The sequence below is a fragment of the Alosa pseudoharengus genome, unplaced genomic scaffold (assembly GCF_046254945.1).
Source record: "Alosa pseudoharengus isolate Yale_2024_CS ecotype anadromous, Long Island Sound unplaced genomic scaffold, YU_APseudo_1.1 YU_APseudo_1.1_scf_17, whole genome shotgun sequence".
Taxonomy (NCBI): domain Eukaryota; kingdom Metazoa; phylum Chordata; class Actinopteri; order Clupeiformes; family Clupeidae; genus Alosa; species Alosa pseudoharengus.
In genome coordinates, this window is record NW_027468640.1 from 11361333 (window position 1) to 11379689 (window position 18357).

At 44.5% G+C, this 18357-nt stretch overlaps 1 protein-coding gene across 2 annotated transcripts in view; it reads right to left on the reverse strand.

Moving 5' to 3' along the window:
- Nucleotides 1-640: 640 nt before the first annotated feature.
- gigyf1a (GRB10 interacting GYF protein 1a) overlaps nucleotides 641-18357 on the reverse strand; it is a 34725-nt gene continuing 17008 nt past the window's right edge. Inside the window, exons 11-25 of one of the 2 annotated variants that reach the window (XM_076288579.1) lie at nucleotides 18024-18200; nucleotides 16877-16998; nucleotides 15714-15873; nucleotides 14913-15139; nucleotides 14189-14292; nucleotides 13140-13240; nucleotides 12805-12878; nucleotides 11154-11294; nucleotides 10448-10645; nucleotides 9850-10052; nucleotides 7566-7729; nucleotides 6750-6916; nucleotides 5261-5308; nucleotides 2195-2339; nucleotides 641-848 (exon numbers count right to left, since the gene is read on the reverse strand). In XM_076288579.1, coding sequence (XP_076144694.1) covers nucleotides 781-848; nucleotides 2195-2339; nucleotides 5261-5308; nucleotides 6750-6916; nucleotides 7566-7729; nucleotides 9850-10052; nucleotides 10448-10645; nucleotides 11154-11294; nucleotides 12805-12878; nucleotides 13140-13240; nucleotides 14189-14292; nucleotides 14913-15139; nucleotides 15714-15873; nucleotides 16877-16998; nucleotides 18024-18200 — 2099 coding nt within the window. In that variant the 3' untranslated portion in view covers nucleotides 641-780. Of the gene's footprint in view, nucleotides 849-2194; nucleotides 2340-5260; nucleotides 5309-6749; nucleotides 6917-7565; nucleotides 7730-9849; nucleotides 10053-10447; nucleotides 10646-11153; nucleotides 11295-12804; nucleotides 12879-13139; nucleotides 13244-14188; nucleotides 14293-14912; nucleotides 15140-15713; nucleotides 15874-16876; nucleotides 16999-18023; nucleotides 18201-18357 lie in introns of both variants that reach the window. The other variant, XM_076288578.1, reaches the window with a different exon arrangement.

Sequence of the window (18357 nt, forward strand, 5' to 3'; positions counted from 1 at the left end):
ACATATATACACCCACCCTCACCCCCACAAACACAAACACACACACACACACTCTCTCTCAATCACTTCTTAAACACCAGTCATAGATCAGGAAGAAAAAACAAAACAAAACACCTTCCAGTTGTGACGAACACACACATACATGTAGTAGAGTGTGAGAGGGCTAGCTCACATTCCTTATCTACACACATAGATGACGTGTTCGCATGTAAAATAAAACCCAAGCAACAACAGAAATTCAAACACGCCTACACCCACGCCTACACACACACACCCAAATAATATATACTATATATATATATATATATATATATATATATATATAAATAACCCTCGTCAGAATCGCAATCTTGATAAAGTGCATTTAGTTTTAAGGTGCTTACTGTCTTAGTGCCAGAGGAATCCCACAACCCAAATATCCAAAAAACAACAAAGAAAACGATCCACCAAACTCACACCATACAACCCAGCTTGCCTCCCAAACCTCAGTGGAATAAGGCAGGAGGATTTCTGTCCACCCCCTATACACAACTGACACCACATCTTTTACCCCAACCACCCTGTACCACAAACACACACACACACACACCCCAAGTCCCAAACTCGATAGTCCTGGCATTCAGTATCCACCCCCCCCCCCCCCCCCCCCCAACCCACAGCAGTGCACATTGGTCATCGGGGTGTCTGATTACTTGGGCACCACGTTGTTGTTTTTGTTGTTGTTTTTTTGTGTAGTTTTTGTTACATAGAAAAAAGGCCTCAGGTAGCTATTGCTGTAGATCAGTAATCCTCCACCATCTCCATCTCATTTAGGCTCAGGCGCTCCCCTGCAGTATGGAATGAGTACCCTATGGGTGGGGGAGAGAGAGAGAGAGAGAGAGAGAGAGAGAGAGAGAGAGAGAGAGAGAGAGAGAGAGAGAGAGAGAGAGAGAGAGAGAGAGAGAGAGAAAGAGGAAGACAACAGAAAGAGAAAGGAAATGGGTGGCGGAGGGGGGGACACAAGGGAGAGAGAGAGAATAGTGGATAGTTATGGAGAGAAAAAGAGAGTAGTGGATAGTGAGAGAGAGACAGAAAGAACGAGCGAGAGAGAGAGTAGTGGATAGTTAAGGGGAGAGAGAGAGAGAGAGAGAGAGAGAGAGAGCAGTGGATAGTTAAGGAGAGAGAGAGAGAGAGAGAGAGAGAGAGAGAGAGAGAGAGAGAGCAGTGGATAGTTAAGGAGAGAGAGAGAGAGAGAGAGAGAGAGTAGTGGATAGTTAAGGAGAGAGAGAGAGAGAGAGAGAGAGAGAGTAGTGGATAGTTAAGGAGAGAGAGAGAGAGAGAGAGAGAGAGAGAGAGAGAGAGAGAGAGAGCAGTGGATAGTGATAAAAAGGAAGGAAAAGGAATGGGGAGAGAGGAGGAGAGAAGGCAGGAGGTAAGACGGGAGGGAGGGAAAAGAGGGAGGGAAAAGAGGGAGGGAAAAGAGGGAGGGAAAAGAGCATGGGAAATAAGCTTTAAAAGATAACCTTATGCAACCTCACACAACAGCAGAAACCATGACCTCTCATGCATGGCTAGACTGGGGAGGGACGCAGCGTTAAGACAATTCAAACATGGTGACATGGAATTTTATGGATGTTAAAAAAAAAATATGGCTACATTTAACCTGTACACTCCACATTGTGTGTGAGTGTATATGTATGCTTGTGTGTGTGTGTGTGTGTTTGTATAATGTATGCATGCACATTTTGTGTACGTGCAAAATGTCTTCAGCTAAAAAGTAAATACACAAAGGGCAGGCTATAAATGGAAATTTCTTTTCTTCGATCTTCTTTGAAGCATGATCTGATTCTGATTAATTGGGCTATTGGGTACTGCATTTTAAAAATGTATACAGTGCTCAGGGTCCTTTGGTTTAAACACAAAATGGGGCCAACACATGGGGAAATTACTGTAGTATGTGTGTGCAATGCAGCCTGTGTGCATCTTAGAAAAGTCTGAAAAATTGTGAACCTTTAACATTGTGAACAGCTATACAGATGTAGTGAGCAGCACAGTGCAGACACACCAGACACTAAAACTGTAGCAGTTCTATTGAACTTGTAAATCTCATTTTGTGCCTTAAGTAAGAAAAATTGTGATATATAGTGATATCCATGAGATTCAGTGTCATGTATGTGATGCATGCATTGTGTTTTTTAAAATACATCTATCTTACCAAGGATGCTCGGGTCAGAATGCAGCATCATGGGCTGTTTCTTTTTCAGCTTGGCGGCCTGGTCGTAGGCCATGCCCCCTTTCCCGGCATGGGCCGCCTGGAACATGGACTGCAGAGCACTGGGGGTCACGCCACGCATGGAATCCTGGGAAGAAGGAGGAGTAGGACAATGAGGAGTTAGGAAAGGCCGCCAAGCAACGTGAGCATGTCACATTCCATGACCATGACAACGGCAACAATGAAATAATGGGAATAATGAACAAACTTAACAATAGTAACCATGGTAACAAGTCTTTACAATACAGTACCGAAGCCAAAGATTGTTAAGGCGGAGCAAGATACTTCGTCGTAGTTCATGTCTATGGGCGCGAAATGGGGGTCGAATCCTGTCTGCATAAAGAGGCGTGTCAATGACTGACAATGTACTGATAAGAACCAAGATCTTAGCATATGTGGTGAAATTCTGAGCTATGGCCATAGACTTCAATGGAGCAGTCGCTGCGTCTGCTCTGCATAAAGGGGGATTTTGACCCCCCCCCCCCCCCCTCGTGCGATCCGGGTTCCCGGAAGTGGCTCCTGATGAAATATCTTGCTCTGCCTTAACAATCTTTGCCGAAGCCATGACGTAGCGTTGTCAAGGTAGCAACTTCACTGGAACTAAACAAATCAATCTAACCATAGTAGTTACCATAGGCTACGTGGCTTTCTTAATCTATTTAAATAATTTTACGTTTCCAAGACGTTAGTATATTTTTTTTACACTGTAGGAATCACATACTACAACACATATATCAATACAATCAAATTTGTGACTAACAAAGTTTTATTTTAGCACGGGTTTCCTCCATAAAAGAAACCTGCATGTAACATGAGGCAAAAACGTCACTCTTAACAGCTGTAAGCATTTGATAATACATATCCACTGGCGTTTTGTTTCTTACTATTACACCTGACAGGGAATCCGTGTTATGTGGCCAAGCAGCTGCTTAGCAGGTAAAACACGTTTAAACAGCTATAGCCTACATTTAAAAACAATTTATAGAAACAAGGCCACATGTCTAAATACAATGCCACTTCAAAAGTATGTTTAGATCCAGTGACACTGCAGTCATGGTTCTGAAAAATCTGTTGTCAATGGCGAAAGAGAAATTATTTTCTGGTCACGATCGACATGTGCCTTGAATTACATGTGATATTATGATGTTTGTCAATTTTAAAGACAATTTCTCATGTAAGGTAAGTTGCAGTTTGTGTTGTAACCAGGCTTGGAATTTCACCATTTTAGGGGCAAGGCCCAAAGGCCACATGTCAGTGCACCAAGGCCAAAGGTAACTATACAGTAGTAGGTTATAAAAATGATCAAAGTTGTATTTAGCCTATTCACAGCTGTAGACCTGCATCACTGCATGAAACATTACAAAAACATGAAACATGACATATTACATATAACTGTAAATCATCTGATCATCTAATATTTACAGATATCTAGGCTATATTTAACATTTATTTTATATTTGGCCTGTTATGAAATCATGTTTTGAACAATTTAAGCACAGCTCAGCTTTAAGAAACTCAAATAGCCTAGATGCATGCTTAGCATTTTGTGATCATTAGGGCTACTTTCACAAACTCTTAGTCAGCTGTCCTGATTTTAATATTTACCGATATCTAGGCGATATTTGTATTTGACCTGTTATGAAAACATTTAAACACATTGTGAAATGTAAAGCCCAAATTTGGAGAAATGTATGTCGAAATTTGCTGCAAATTCAAAACCGGATAACTCTGGAACAGCTAACTGTACAAGAGACTGCTTTACACCTTTGTGTTCGGTAAGGTCTGCTGTTTATTCTGATATATAGTTTGCCATGTGTTGAACGAAGGGTTCGTGAAGTATTCCACCGAAATGAATGGGTAGGGAGATAGGCACAGAACTTTATGTAGAATTTATGATTAAATTGAATAATATTATTTACTTTTTTTTTCGCAAACCGTTCACCACAGCAATTAGCGGCTAGCTGAGAAAGCTGAGAAAAAGCTCTTTCATGTGATGTGATACTTGTGATGTCTGTGTGATGAGTAGGCTACTTCGGGAGTAGTTCAACTGAGAATGGGTGAATTTGGACGCACTTTCTTTCTTGCCGTGCGCTGTCACTTTCTCCACTGAGTAAAAGACTAAATTAATTTGCGCTGTGAATGCTAAGATTATTTTGACAGGCCATAGGCTAAATAAAAATCGCTATTAGTTGGACACAAAGCTGAATATTGAAAGAAGGGGGCACCAAGGCCACAGTGGCCTGTAAACCTCTGATTTTTTCAAAGGGGCATCACGGCCAATGCAAGGGGCAACGACATCCAGGGCCGTCGTGGCCGCCGTGAAATTCCTACTCTGGTTGTAACATTCGAATTACAACATTGTGAAAGTTTATAATTCCAACAACTACAAACACAGCAGTCGCGCTAGTGATGTTAGCCTTTTCACAGCCACACCGGATTGTACAAGCATACCAGCAACAGTTTTTACTTGGGCTTCCCTGGCCGATGAAAATACCATGAGTCAGAGGATTAAACACATCAGGTAAGGTATGTATTCGTCCATAGACTGTACACAAACTACTATACTGTTAAGTGACATAGCTGGTGGCAAGATGTAACCGTTAGCTAGCATAACAGCTAGCTGTATCATTTCACTATGTTGGTGATGTACATCAATCGAGACGAGAGATGTAGTCCACTGAGCGGATTCACACAAAACCCAACTTTTGCAGTCTATCAAACAGTACTTTCTTGACATGAAAAAATATCTTTTAAAATTTACACACATCATATGTGAAATTCATGCTACAATTCGAACAGGACAAAAAATAATTGTTACCTCTCTAGTAACTCCTGTTCATATTTTTTCACAAGATAGGTCACATGGACTGGAAGTAGAAGGGAGTGACTGATGATAGACTGGCTGTCTGTACTCTAGCCTGCACACTGGTGAGTGCTATGTGTGTGTGTGTGTGTGTGTGTGTGTGTGTGTGTGTGTGTGAGAGAGTGTGTGTGTAACAGTAGATTTACCTGTAGAGCGAAGTTGTTCATGGTCAGTCCAGCCACCTCCTTGGAGAGCTATAGGAGTGGAGACACAGGAAGGGAGGGAGAGAGAGAGAGAGAGAGAGAGAGAGAGAGAGAAGTGATGATGCAGAGAATAACTTCCATCTTAATGTTTTTAGTTGATGTTACTCACTGAAGCCACCTTCACACTGCTAATAGTTAACCCTTAGAACCCTAGAATGTTTTAAGGGCATTTTCACTACCTTTAGTTAGATGGATTTATTCTGATCATTGTAAGTGCCATACACACATGCTATATATAGTTTTTTTCAGCAGTGTCTAGGCTACCCAAATCTGCCACATTTTATGTATTAATACTTTATGTATTAATAATTTAATTTTGATTTTTAAATAATAAAATACAAAAAGCGTATTATATTTTTTTAAATATTTTGATATGTATCTCACCACTGCAAGCTGGCAGCTCAACTTGCCTTACATATGTGTGTAGAGTAGACTGTCCTGAATTTGGCAATATCAATGCCATGGTGGTGGGATTCTCTGGGGCTGAGCAATTTACAGACATATGTGGTGTGCACCTTACAGAAATAAATGGCTTTTTCTGCGCTCCATATCTGTGACACGAACTGATCTGACCTAACTTGACCCGAGTTTGCGTGTTAGCCTGTGTGTGCCTATGGTGTTTCTTTGTTGAACAAATCGGAATGCAATGTGAGCCTTGAATTGGATGCCATGCAGGAATTTGCTAGGATCTCAAAACCGGATTATGAACATGCTTTGTCATAGAGAAACACATGATAGCGTTGGATTATAAACATGCTTTGCCACAAAAACAGACAAAAACGTGGGGTAAGTCCAGCTATATGGAGTTATTATTTTGCGGTCACTTCGTCTGTTATATAACCCAGAAGGATGTACTTGGTATCAAATGATAGCTCTGTGTCTCCTCTTTCATCTGACATGCCTGAGTAATGGGTGTGCAACATTGGTTTGTGTACATGATATTATTTTGCAGTCACTTTGTCTGTTTTTATAAGCCAGAAGGAACAATATGCATGGTACCAATGGATAGCCCTGTGTCTCCTCTTTCATCTGCTATGCTTGCCATATCTATGCGTTCACGGGTTCGCGAGTAATTCAAATGAGAGTAATGGGTGCGCATGTGAACGCAGAGAAGTATAGACTGTAAATATATTGTAATTTGATTTAATTTCATGATCTTTTTTTTTCATTTTCATACTTGATCGTACAGACAAGTGCGTAGTCTCGTTGGAAAGCCCCACTTCTGCTCTGTCACGCAATAAATAAATAAGTTCATCTCCCTGCAATGAACAGTTCCAGAGCAGTGTAACGGAGAAGAAGGGTGTGTTTTTTGATGCACTTAGCATCAATTGGGTTCTAAGGGTTAAGCCATTCCTATTGGCTCTCTCTTACACACACTCTCTCTCCTGCTCAAACCACACACACACACACACACACACACACACACACACACCTGTTGCTGCTGCTGCCTCTGGTGGTTGGCCTTCTGTTTGGCACGGCGCTCCAGGAACTGCTTGGCGAACTCTTTGGCTTCCATGGTGTCCCCCAGATAGGACCGGATGAAGTCCAGCACCTCGTATGGAGATTCCACCTCCTTCAGGTATGCCACAATGGTGGCCACTGTCAGTACACACACACACACACACACACACACACAGACACACACACACAGACACACACACAGACACACACACACACACATACTGATCATCTCTTCCTTAAAGGTGCGATTTGTAGGATTGTTACCGAACGTTCTGTAGGCCAAAATCAAAACACTGGTGAACGTTCTCAAGACTACCGGACGCGAGCCTCTTCTGGGTTGCCAGATGTAAATTTAGACTTAGCTAACATTAGTTAACCTGCAGCTGCTTTAACTTTTCTCCAACCATGACCCAGCTACACATTACGGAAACAGTGAAATACAAAACCCCTCTAACCAACGCAACATATTCAGCTGAAGTTTAATTCTGAAGTATCAGAACTAAAACTACAAAAAAATTATGCATTAAGCACTGTGTGTGTGTGTGTGTGTGTGTGTGTGTGACCATCGAGTGAGGAGGCGTTGTTGTTGGTGTTGGTGATGTTGAGTGTGTGTGCGTGCGTGTGCGTGTGTGTGTGTTTGTGCATGTGTTACCATCAATCGAGGAGCCGTTGTTGAGTGTGTGTGTGTGTGTGTGTGTGTGTGTTTTACCATCGAGCGAGGAGGCGTTGTTGTTGGTGGTGATGTTGAGTGTGTGTTCATGTGTGTGTGTGTGTGTGTGTGTATTACCATCAAGCGAGGAGGCGTTGTTGTTGGTAGTGGTGTTGAGCGCGTGCAGCATCTGTTCACACCACGTGGTGAAGCCGTCCTGAGGCTTCATGCCCTGCAGTAGCTTCAGCAGCTTATCCTCCTCCTCCGTGCGCTTACGACGAAGCATATACTGCTCACGCTCGCTAAGGGAGGGAGGGAGGGAGAGAGGGAGAGAGAAAGAAAGGAGAGAGAGAGAGAGAGAAATAGAGAGAGAGAGAGAGAGAGAGAGAAAGAAAGAAAGAAAGAAAGAAAGAAAGAAAGAAAGAAAGAAAGAAAGAAAGAAAGAAAGAAAGAAAGAAAGAAAGAAAGAAAGAAAGAAAGAGAGACTTTTAAAACCCCTTTTATTTAACCATTGTATGGATCAAACCACTTTAAAAAGCACTTACCCCGCAGTCACACCCACACCATGGCATGGAGAGTATAAGCCCTTTCAGACATACGTGTAAGACCGGAGGTTCTGCCGATGTTAAACGGTGGGGCCGTATATCTGAACAACATAACCGGTCATATGGAAGTCCGAATTCACCCGGTGTTTATACTACTCCCCCCCTAGTATTTCCTCCGGACATTATGTAAATGTGCTGTGTCTGAACGAGGAGTAGAACATGCGGTTAAAATCACACCTAGTGAGAGGGCGTGTTGGTGACGTTTCTTTCGTGCGTCCATGTGGTTAGATCTGACTTAAATGCCAGTGTTATGATGGAGTGGCATAGTGCTGTCCAGAAAATGTCCGACTTGGAAATATGCAGACATCACGGAGCTACTGTCCATGAGGGCATACAACATTTTGATAGAACACCTGAAGGGAACCTTAGAGACATGTTAGCCTACAGCTGCATGGCAAGGACAAACGAATTCAGAAGATCATAAGCAGAAGGCGCTGAAAAGGCAGTAGCCTATATCGACGTCGTTGACGACAATAACAGGAGTATTTAAAGCAACACCAAAGAGTTTTTTGTACCTTAAAATAATGTTTCCAAAATCGTTTCAGTGGTTCATCAACTCGTAACAGGGTGAACGGCACTTTCTGCATTCGCTTCGCGGCCCTCTATCGGCTATTACCGCACTATGTAAGTTTGCTGCATCGGGTAGCGGATCTGTAGTTCGATGGAATGAGACATGAGAAACTACAAATTTGACTTGCATCTGATGTCGCAATACATCGTACTTTCATAAAATCATGCAACTTATTCTACCTTGTCTGTGGACATTGTTATTTGCAAAGCCGGTGCTGGATAAACAAATACTGCGTGCGACAGATGAAAAGTTCTTTGGTGTTGCTTTAATAAATTGTTAGCCAACACGGTTTTCTGTTCATTGATAGCCTTCATGACCTGCTGAGCTCGCTGATATTTGCTGAGCATATATGCCTAGAGAAAATGAAAACGAAGAAAACCCAACTTTGTTCCAAGCTCCTTACGTAAATGCTACACATGGGGAGAGGATGCTTTTGGAAAAAATAAACCATGAAAAAACGAACAACTTCACTGTTATTAATGTTAGTATTTTGTTTGTTGCTTAAAAACGTAGTATGATCTTGAAGTCTTGAGTTAGCCTACTGAATTGGCTGGTAGCCTACCATAAAGTTTGTGCATGCTCTCTCTCTCCAACGCAAACCAGATTTGGGGTTCTATAGGTAATTCTGGTACATAACGTTGAAAACAGATAAATGTGTTTATTTGAAGCACACATACAAATACTGTAGGCTAGGTCAATTTCAAGTGCGCACTTACGTGACTAGCCTACTTCAAGTATTAGCCTATGCGCAATAGATTTCTCTTCTTTAGCCTACATAATGCATAGGCTACATTTTGTAAACAAAAAGCAGCTGTGACAGGCAGCGGCCGCATATATTCTGCGTCACGTCTCGCATCTTGTGAACTCTACAAGCCCCCACCCCTCACTCGACAACCACACAGAGATTCTGTAATGTGCGTGTATGTCGTTCACACATACGTCCGTGTAAGGTCAGTATTAGGTCCGCAGTTTAGCATCATATCTGAATCATCCGAAGGGTAGGACCTCCGTTTGACAAACCTCCTCATATACTCCGGAGGTTATATCTGAAAGCGCTTTATGTGTGTGTGTGTGTGTGTGTGTGTGTGTGTGTGAGTGTGAGTGTGTGAGTGAGTGTGTGCGTGAGTGGAGTGAGTGAGTGAGTGCGTTGTGTGTGAGTGGTGTGAGTGAGTGAGTGTGTGAGTGAGTGAGTGAGTGTGTGTGTGCGTTCGTGCGTGCGTGCGTGCGAGTGTGTGTGTGTGCGTACCTGAGTGAGGGGCTGCTCCTGCTGCTGTTCTTGTGGCTCATACCCCGCATGCCAGCCTGGCTCTTCAGCGCCTCGTCCCACATGCCCATGGCGCCAGAGACTCCGCCCCCTCCCCCGGACTTCCCCTCCAGGCCACTCCCACTGGCCCAGAGAGAGCCCACCCCCTCCCCCCACTGCCCCGACATCAGGCCCGCATGCTGCTGCTGGGGGACAAGGAGAGAGAGAGAGCGAGGGAGGAAGAGGGGAGAGGGAGGGAGGAAGAGAGAGAGGGAAAGGAAAGAATGACAAAAAAAGCATTCATTATTTATTATACCAAGACCCTGTTTACATTTGTTTTTAAGATGGATTGCGGATTATCTGATTGCAAGAGCACAGCGCATTTAGCCCAGAGTGTCTGTGTCTGTGTGTGTGTGTGTGTGTGTGTGTGTGTGCACGTGTGTGTGTGTGTGTGTGTGTGTGTGTGTGCGCGTGCGTGTGTGCGCGTGTGTGTGTGTGTGTATGTGTGTGTGTGTGTGTGTATGTGCGTGCGTGTGTGTGTGTGTGTGTATGTGTGTGCGCGTGTGTGTGTGCGTGTGTGTGTGTGTACGGGCGTCCTTACCCTCTCACGCTGCTGCTGGGCTCTCTGCTGCTGCTTCACCCTCTCAGCCTCCTGCTGCAGCTCCAGGAGCCCCAGGGCCTTGCCTGGCTTGCCCAGCCCAGCGGTGGAGCCTCCGGACCAGCCGGAGCCCGACGCCGGGCCCCCCTGGCTCTGGCTCTGCGCCAGCAGCTTCATGATCAGTTCCTGCTGCTGACGACACTGAGGGAGGGAGAGAGGGATAGAGGGATAGCGAGAGAGAGAAGGAGGAGGAATAAAGAGAAAGAGGGATGGAGGAAAGGAGGAATAGATAGGAGGGATAGAGAGAAGGGAGGTTGGAGGGTTGGACGGATAAGAGGAGGGATAGAAGTTAGGAGGGATCGAGGGCAAAAGGGAGGGGAATCAACACAAGCAGGGAATCAGTGATCAGGAGCAGGCAAGAGCACACGTACTTCCAGAACTGTGTGTTTGTGTGTGTGTGTGTATGAATGAATGAATGTGTGACCATACTCAAACATTTCCTTCAATAGACAACATGGGGGCTCCTACTTGCATGGAGTGAGGTAGGTGTAGGTGTGTGTGTGTGTGTGTGTGTGTGTGAATGAATGAATGAATGTGTGACCATACTCAAACATTTCCTTCAATAGACAACATGGGAGCTCCTACTTGCATGGAGTGAGGTAGGTGTGTGTGTGTGTGTGTGTGAGTGTGTGTGTGTGCACGCTCCTACCTGCTTGCGTCGGAACATCTCCTCCTCCTCTCTCCTCTTGTGCTCCTCCTGCTGCTGCTGCCTCCTCTTCTCCTCCCTCCTCTTCCGCTCCTCCTCCTCCCGCTTGGCCCTGAGTTCAGCCTCTCTCCTCTCCTGCTGGAGCTACACACAGACACACACACACAGACACACACACGAAGCAAAGCCAAGGTTATTTAATGTGGAACTGTTTCTGAAAGACAAGAAAGTGAACTGTTATGCTGCAGGTTGTTGCAAAATATCATCTGCCCAGAAAAGGCATATTATGTAGAAGGCAAACGCCAACCCTTAAATACAATAGCTGAACGTTTGATGGACAGTGTGCCCTAAAGCAAGAGCTGCTATATTATTATATGTAAGGGATAATGGACGACACGGTGGTCTGTTCACAGAAGTAAATGTACGGCCGAGGTTGTAAAATGGCCCCGACGCGAAGCGTTTAAACCTCGTAAGTGCATTAATTTCTGTGAACAGACCACCGTGTTGTCCATTATCCCGCTTATTCCACTGTTGCCACATGCGTTGTGTTCATACAATTTAAACATTTTAATCGCTAAAACTTAATTTCTCAACTTGCAGGACAAACTGCCGTTACTAATTCTAAATGGATGGTTGCTACGACCAAAGGCCGGTTGTTAGTTCTATCTCTCCCGTTGTCATGCGGGTGTATCCCAAGATTCTGATGAACTTTAGCTTTGAAACATCGCTATTTTACTTAGCCTGCTGTCATCCATCTAGCTTCGCTAAAAGCCACCTCCGTCATATGCAACAATGTTGCTATGTTCTGAACGTCTGCATTTTACAGCTCAGATGCAACGTGACGGTTCATTTAAACTTTACGAGTTTGGCAAATTTATATACAAGTGTGATCCAAAAAAATGGATCTACTTCATAGGTGTGGATATAACATACGGTTAATGGTCTTTCTGAAATACGTAGGACAATGGGAAATTCAACTAAGCAGTGGAATAAATGTATATATTCATATATTCATTATTATTATTATAATTATTATTATTATTATATTATATATTGCTATATATTCATTCACTTCATTAAAGCACAGACATAGATCATTTACAATGCACAACAAGCTATAGGCCTATTTATCAGAAGTCTTTTCAAACCAACAGAAGATTTTCCCCCTCATACACTTTTGCACTGGTCCCCCAGAAGTCATTTGAGTTTGAGAACATGTACCCTGCCAAAAGCCTCTACATTCAGTCAAGCAAACTAAATCATATTGTGAATATTATAGCAGAAATTACTAGTTTGACAGGGCAGTGGTAGCGTAGTGGTTAAGGAGCTGGGCTACCATAGTAGCCTAAAACGTTGTGGGTTCAATTCCTGGCTTTAACTGTTGTGCCCTTGAGCAAGTTGCTAGGAGACAATGCCAGGGACACTGTAGTCCCTTATAATACATTATAATATGTATGTATACATATTATGTAAGTCACTTTGGATGAAAAGTGTCTGCTAAATGAATAAATGCTAATGTAGTTTGCAGGTATGACACTCAAGTCAATTACACATTTTTGTTTTTCCAGTTTCTACCATTAACTAAAATCTTTTCAGTTAAGTGGGGAACATGCTGTTATATTTGATGATGACACCAGGGGGAGCAAAAGCTCACCTTTTGAAGCTGTTCAAGAGTTGGACCCTGAGTTGAAGAATTCATTGTTAAGTCCCATAGACTGGCCTCACCGCCTAAAGAGCAAACAGACATTTGTGTAAGACGAGGGAGCAAACGAAACGGCAAGGTCAGATATTCAGAAGATTTTGGCATTCAAAAACAATCTAATAGAGAATTTTAGAGTGAGATTCCCACCCCCCACTATATTCCATTTGGAAACTCTGGAAAAAAGTTTCCAGGATGTGTGTATATCTGCCGGTAGCTGTTAGCTGGGAAGTGGTTTGCAACTGGTAAGCTTGTGTGTGTGTGTGGGTGTGTGTGTGCTTGTGTGTTACCTGTCGGCTGTGAGGCTGAGGTATGCATGTCCCACATGGACCCTGTATCTGGCACTGACATTGACCTGTTCATCGAAGGCATCATACCCTGCTCGCCACACCTGCTGGGAAAACACACACACACACACACACACACACACACACACACACACACACACACACACACACACACACACACACACACACACACACACACACACACACACACACACACACACACACACACACACACACACACACACACACACACACACACACACACACACACACACACACACACACACACACACACAGCATAATCATTTCTCATATTATGAGAAACACACACATTTAAAAACAGATACAATAGAGTAACAAAGTGTGACGCTCCGTTTCCATGACTGCAGTGTTACTGGATCTAAACAAATTTTCGAAGTGGCATCAATAGCATTAAATGTAGTGGCATCGTTTCTACCTCAGAAATTGTTTTTAAATGTAGGTTATAGCAGTTTAAACGTGTTTTACCTGCTAGGCAGCAGCTTAGCCACAGAACACGGATCCCCTCACAGGTGTAATAGAAAGAAAAAAAATCCCAGTGGATATTTCACACCTTATCAAAGACTGACAACTGTGAAGAGTGATGTTTTTTTTTTTGCCAAAACGCGTCCGTGAATTTAAGGATTTTAACCGCAGGCTGTGAAGGCTGTCTCTTAAATGCTGGTTAAAAGCTGGTCTCTGGTTAAATGCATGGAGGAAACCCATGCTAAAATACAACTCTGTAGTCAAGAATTTGATCGTGCTGGCGGGCTACGTGCTGGCGGGCTATGAATGTGTTGTAGTATGTGATTCCTACAGTGTAAAAAATATATACCAACGTCTTAGAAACGTCGTAAAATTATTTAAATAGATTAAGAAAGCCACCACTATGGTTAGATTGGTTTGTTTAGATCCAATGAAATTGCTACCTTGGCAACGCCACGTCATGGTTTCGGTACTCTATACCGCACACATACTACACCAACAGAAACAAATAAACACACAAACACATCAGTATACGAACACACACACACCTGTTGATGAGCTGGAATAGCTGTTGCTGCTGGAGTTGCTGATAGAGAGCTGCTGCAGCCGCCAGCTCCTGCTGCTTCTTTAGGCGCTCCTGATCCATGCTCCCCTGTCCGTACACGCACACACACACACACACACGTTATATTAGTTACACAGATCTCATACAGACACAACCAATCAAACAACACAAACACGCACACACACACGTTATATTAGTTACACAGATCTCATACAGACACAACCAATCAAACAACACAAACACGCACACACGCAGACACACAGGCACAGACACGCACACACACACACACACGCACGCACAGAAAGCACAGCACGCACGCGCGCACATACACGCACACACACACGCACGCACAGCATGCACGCACGCGCACACACACACACACACACACACACGCACGCACGCGCGCACATACACGCACACACACGCACGCACAGCACGCACGCACGCGCACACACACACACACACGCACAGCACGCACGCACGCGCGCACATACACGCACACACACACACACACACACACGCACGCACAGCACGCACGCACGCGCACACGCGCACACACACACACACACACACACACACACACACACACACACACACACACACACACACACACGCGCACAGCACGCACGCACGCGCGCACATACACGCACACACACACACGCACGCACAGAAAGCACAGCACGCACACACACTGGCTGTGAACTCACGGTGTTGGCCCTGGCAGCAGGCTGGCGTGCTGGGGGGGGTTGTTGTTGTTGTGGTCGGACCAGGAGGGGGGGCGGCGAGGGTCCGGGGGCAAAGGGCACGCGCCCCCACATCTTAATGACGTCACCCAGAGGCTGGAAGCCCTCATCACAGCCCCGCTTCACCAGCAGAGTCATGGAGAAGTAGCCCGCCTGGAACCACTCGCACATCTCCACTGTCGTGAACGGACCTGGGAACAGGGGAGATAGTTGTGTGAGTGTGAGTGTGTGTGTGTGTGTGTGTGTGTGTGTGTGTGTGTGAGTGAGTGAGTGAGTGTGGAGTGAGTGTGTATGTGTGTGGAGAGTCTGTGTGTGTGTGTGTGTGCGTGTGGAGTGAGTGTGGAGTGAGTGTGGAGTGAGTGTGTGTGTGTGTGTGTGTGTGTGTGTGTGTATGTGTGAGAGTGAGTTAGTGAGTGTGGAGTGTGTGTGGAGAGTGAGTGAGTGTGAAGTGTGTGGAGAGTGAGTGAGTGTGAAGTGTGTGTGGAGAGTGTGTGTGTGTGTTAGAGTGAGTGAGTGTGTGTGTATGTGTGTGAGAGTGAGTGAGTGTGTGTGGAGAGTGTGTGTGTGTGCGCGTGAGTGAGTGAGTGTGTGTGTGAGTGAGTGTGTGTGTAAGTGTGGAGTGTGAGTGTGGAGAGAGTGTGTGTGGAGAGTGTGTGTGTGTGTGTGCGCGTGAGTGTGTGTGTGTGTGTGTGTGTGTGTGTGTGTGTGTGTGTGTGTGTGTAAGTGTGGAGAGAGTGTGTGTGGAGCGTGTGTGTGAGTGTGTACCCTGGATCTCTCCCTGCGGGTCCTTGTAAAACCACTTCATGGCGGCCTCGTGGGAGAGGGGCAGTGCGGACGCTGTGTTCCGACTCTCCTGCAGCGCCTGGGTGAAACACTCCTCGTCCAGCGACGAGTCCTGGAGAGACGCCACCATCTTCTCAGCCTCCTGTAAACATGTAAATGTAAACACACACACACACACACACCCGCGCACACAGAGGGTCAGGTATGTAAATGATTAATTGCTCTGAAGCTTCCACACACACAAACATAGCAGTAGGTCATTTGTTTATCCAGCAACGGCTTTGCAAATAACGATGTCCATAGACAAGGTAGAATATGTTGCATGATTTTATGAAATTACGATGTATTGCGACATCATGCAAGTCAAATTTGTAGTTTCTTATGTCTCATTCCATCGAACTACAGATCCGCTAGCCGATCTGGCAAACTTACATAGTGCGGTTATAGCCGATAGAGGGCCGCGAAGCGAATGCAGAAGTGCCGTTCACCCTGTTAAGAGTTGATGAACCACGGAAACAATTTTGGAAACATTATTTTAAGGTACAAAAAACTCTTTGGTGTTGCTTTAACTTTGAAAATATCTCCATGAAAGGAGATCTATGTGGGCATGGCCGTAGCCCTTCAGCAGTATATTTCAGAGGCTTCAGAGGTGTACCGGGAGAAAACCATCTGTTCTGCCATTCCGCAGCAGCGACTAAATCCAGCCTTGTTATCTGGGTGTTGCAGATCATCTTATTTTTAGTGTGCTTTAGAAATTCTTAAAATTCTAAAAAAATAATACTCCGTCTCTAACATTGCAAACACCCAGTGTCTTGTATATAAACATGAAGCATATTCTAAACCCTTTAAAACAATAATTTTGCTATTAAAATGAATGATGACTCCACAGAACTCTTGCTTTCAGCATATTCACACTCACACACAGACACATACATAACTGGACACTCTGCAAACAAAGAGAAATTCGTACATACAAATACAATTACACTCACGCTCAAAAACTGCACACAGAAAGAATCTCATCCACTTCCTCCCTACCCCCCCTCACACACACACACTCAATCAAACAGACAGGCGAAACACTTTTCTACAAGAATTCACTCTTTAGCCATCTCTTCTTAAATAAATCACACGCGCACACCCACCTGCTGCAGGTGCTTCATGCCCTCGTCATCCTCGGTGTCACCCCCCGGTGGTGGGGGGTGAATAGCAGCTGAGGAAGGGGGCGGAGCCAGACTGGCAGGGGGGCTGAGCTGTGGAGCTGCCTCTGCAGTCACATACACACACACACACACACACACACACACACACACACACACACAGAAAAGGCAAGGAAGCTTCTGTGACAAAGAAACAAAAAGCACTGCCATTTCGCAACAATATCAGGCCCTTAGTGTGATGTCTGCAGACTCACACACTTACTAATGTGTGTATAAGAAAGCCTGCAGACTCACACACTTACTAATGTGTGTATAAGAAAGCCTGTATTAATGCTTTTCCCGTGTTGGAATGCCTGTATAAGGGATAGTGTTGTCACGGTACCAAAATTACTGTTTCGATACAAAAAGCTGAAAATGCAACTATATTTGACAGAGGACAGACGTAAATTACTAGTGACAAAATATTAACTTCAGTGTGTCACGCTCTTTTTGTAAATTACGTAAATTAGTGTTTTAAAGTATTTAAATCGTCCTGGCTCTCCCTTATGGTAGGCTAGTTGTGAACAGGCATGCACAAGATACAGCTTCAATCAGAGGAGTTGCAGCTTCATTTAGTGAAAAAATATATAATGTCCGCAACACTGCTTTTGACTCCCATATATTTAATGCACAAAAGGCTACAAAAGGCTCCTTTACCTGAAGACCCAGCAGGGTCGAAACGTTGCCTTTTGTAGCCTTTTGTACATTAAATATATGGGAGTCAAAAGCAGTGTTGCGGACATTACATTATATATTTTTTCACTTGAGTAGGTTTTTTTTGTTCTGCACCTGCCAGAAGGTGGGATGTGCACACAATAACTTTTTGTTGAGCTTTATTTAGTAACCAGCAGTTCACTAACTTAGCCTCAGTCGCCAGCCCATTTAACTTCTATTAGTTTTGCGTGTGCGTTTTCGCTCTCCCTTTGCACTAACACACACAGAATAACAAAAAGGGAGCCCTTTTTATGAAAGCCACACCACTTTTATGACAAGTCATGTTACATTTTCATACTGGTACATCTCTAGCCTCTAGTGCGAATGTGAACGTGAATCTGAATGCATGGAGTGTATCCCTGTATGACTGCACCGTTACCTTCAGTGGTGTTCTTGCTGATGGTGGGCTGCAGCGGCTCTTCCAGACCAGCAGGGGGAGCAGTCACAGATTCAGAGAGAGGAGCAGGTGGCGCAGGCATAGAGGAAAGGGGGAGAGAGGGAGGGGAGGAGGGGGAGACCGGCTTCACCTCCATCTCAGCCAAGGCTTCTTTCACATCTGCAATGGAATGATGACAAGATGTGAGATGGGAGGAGAGAAAGAGTGTGTGTGTGTGTGTGTGTGTGTGTGTGTGTAAAAAGAAGATGCGTGAGGAAATTCTGTGTTTCACAGAATCCCCCCCGATTTAATCACATTACATAGTACCACAACACAA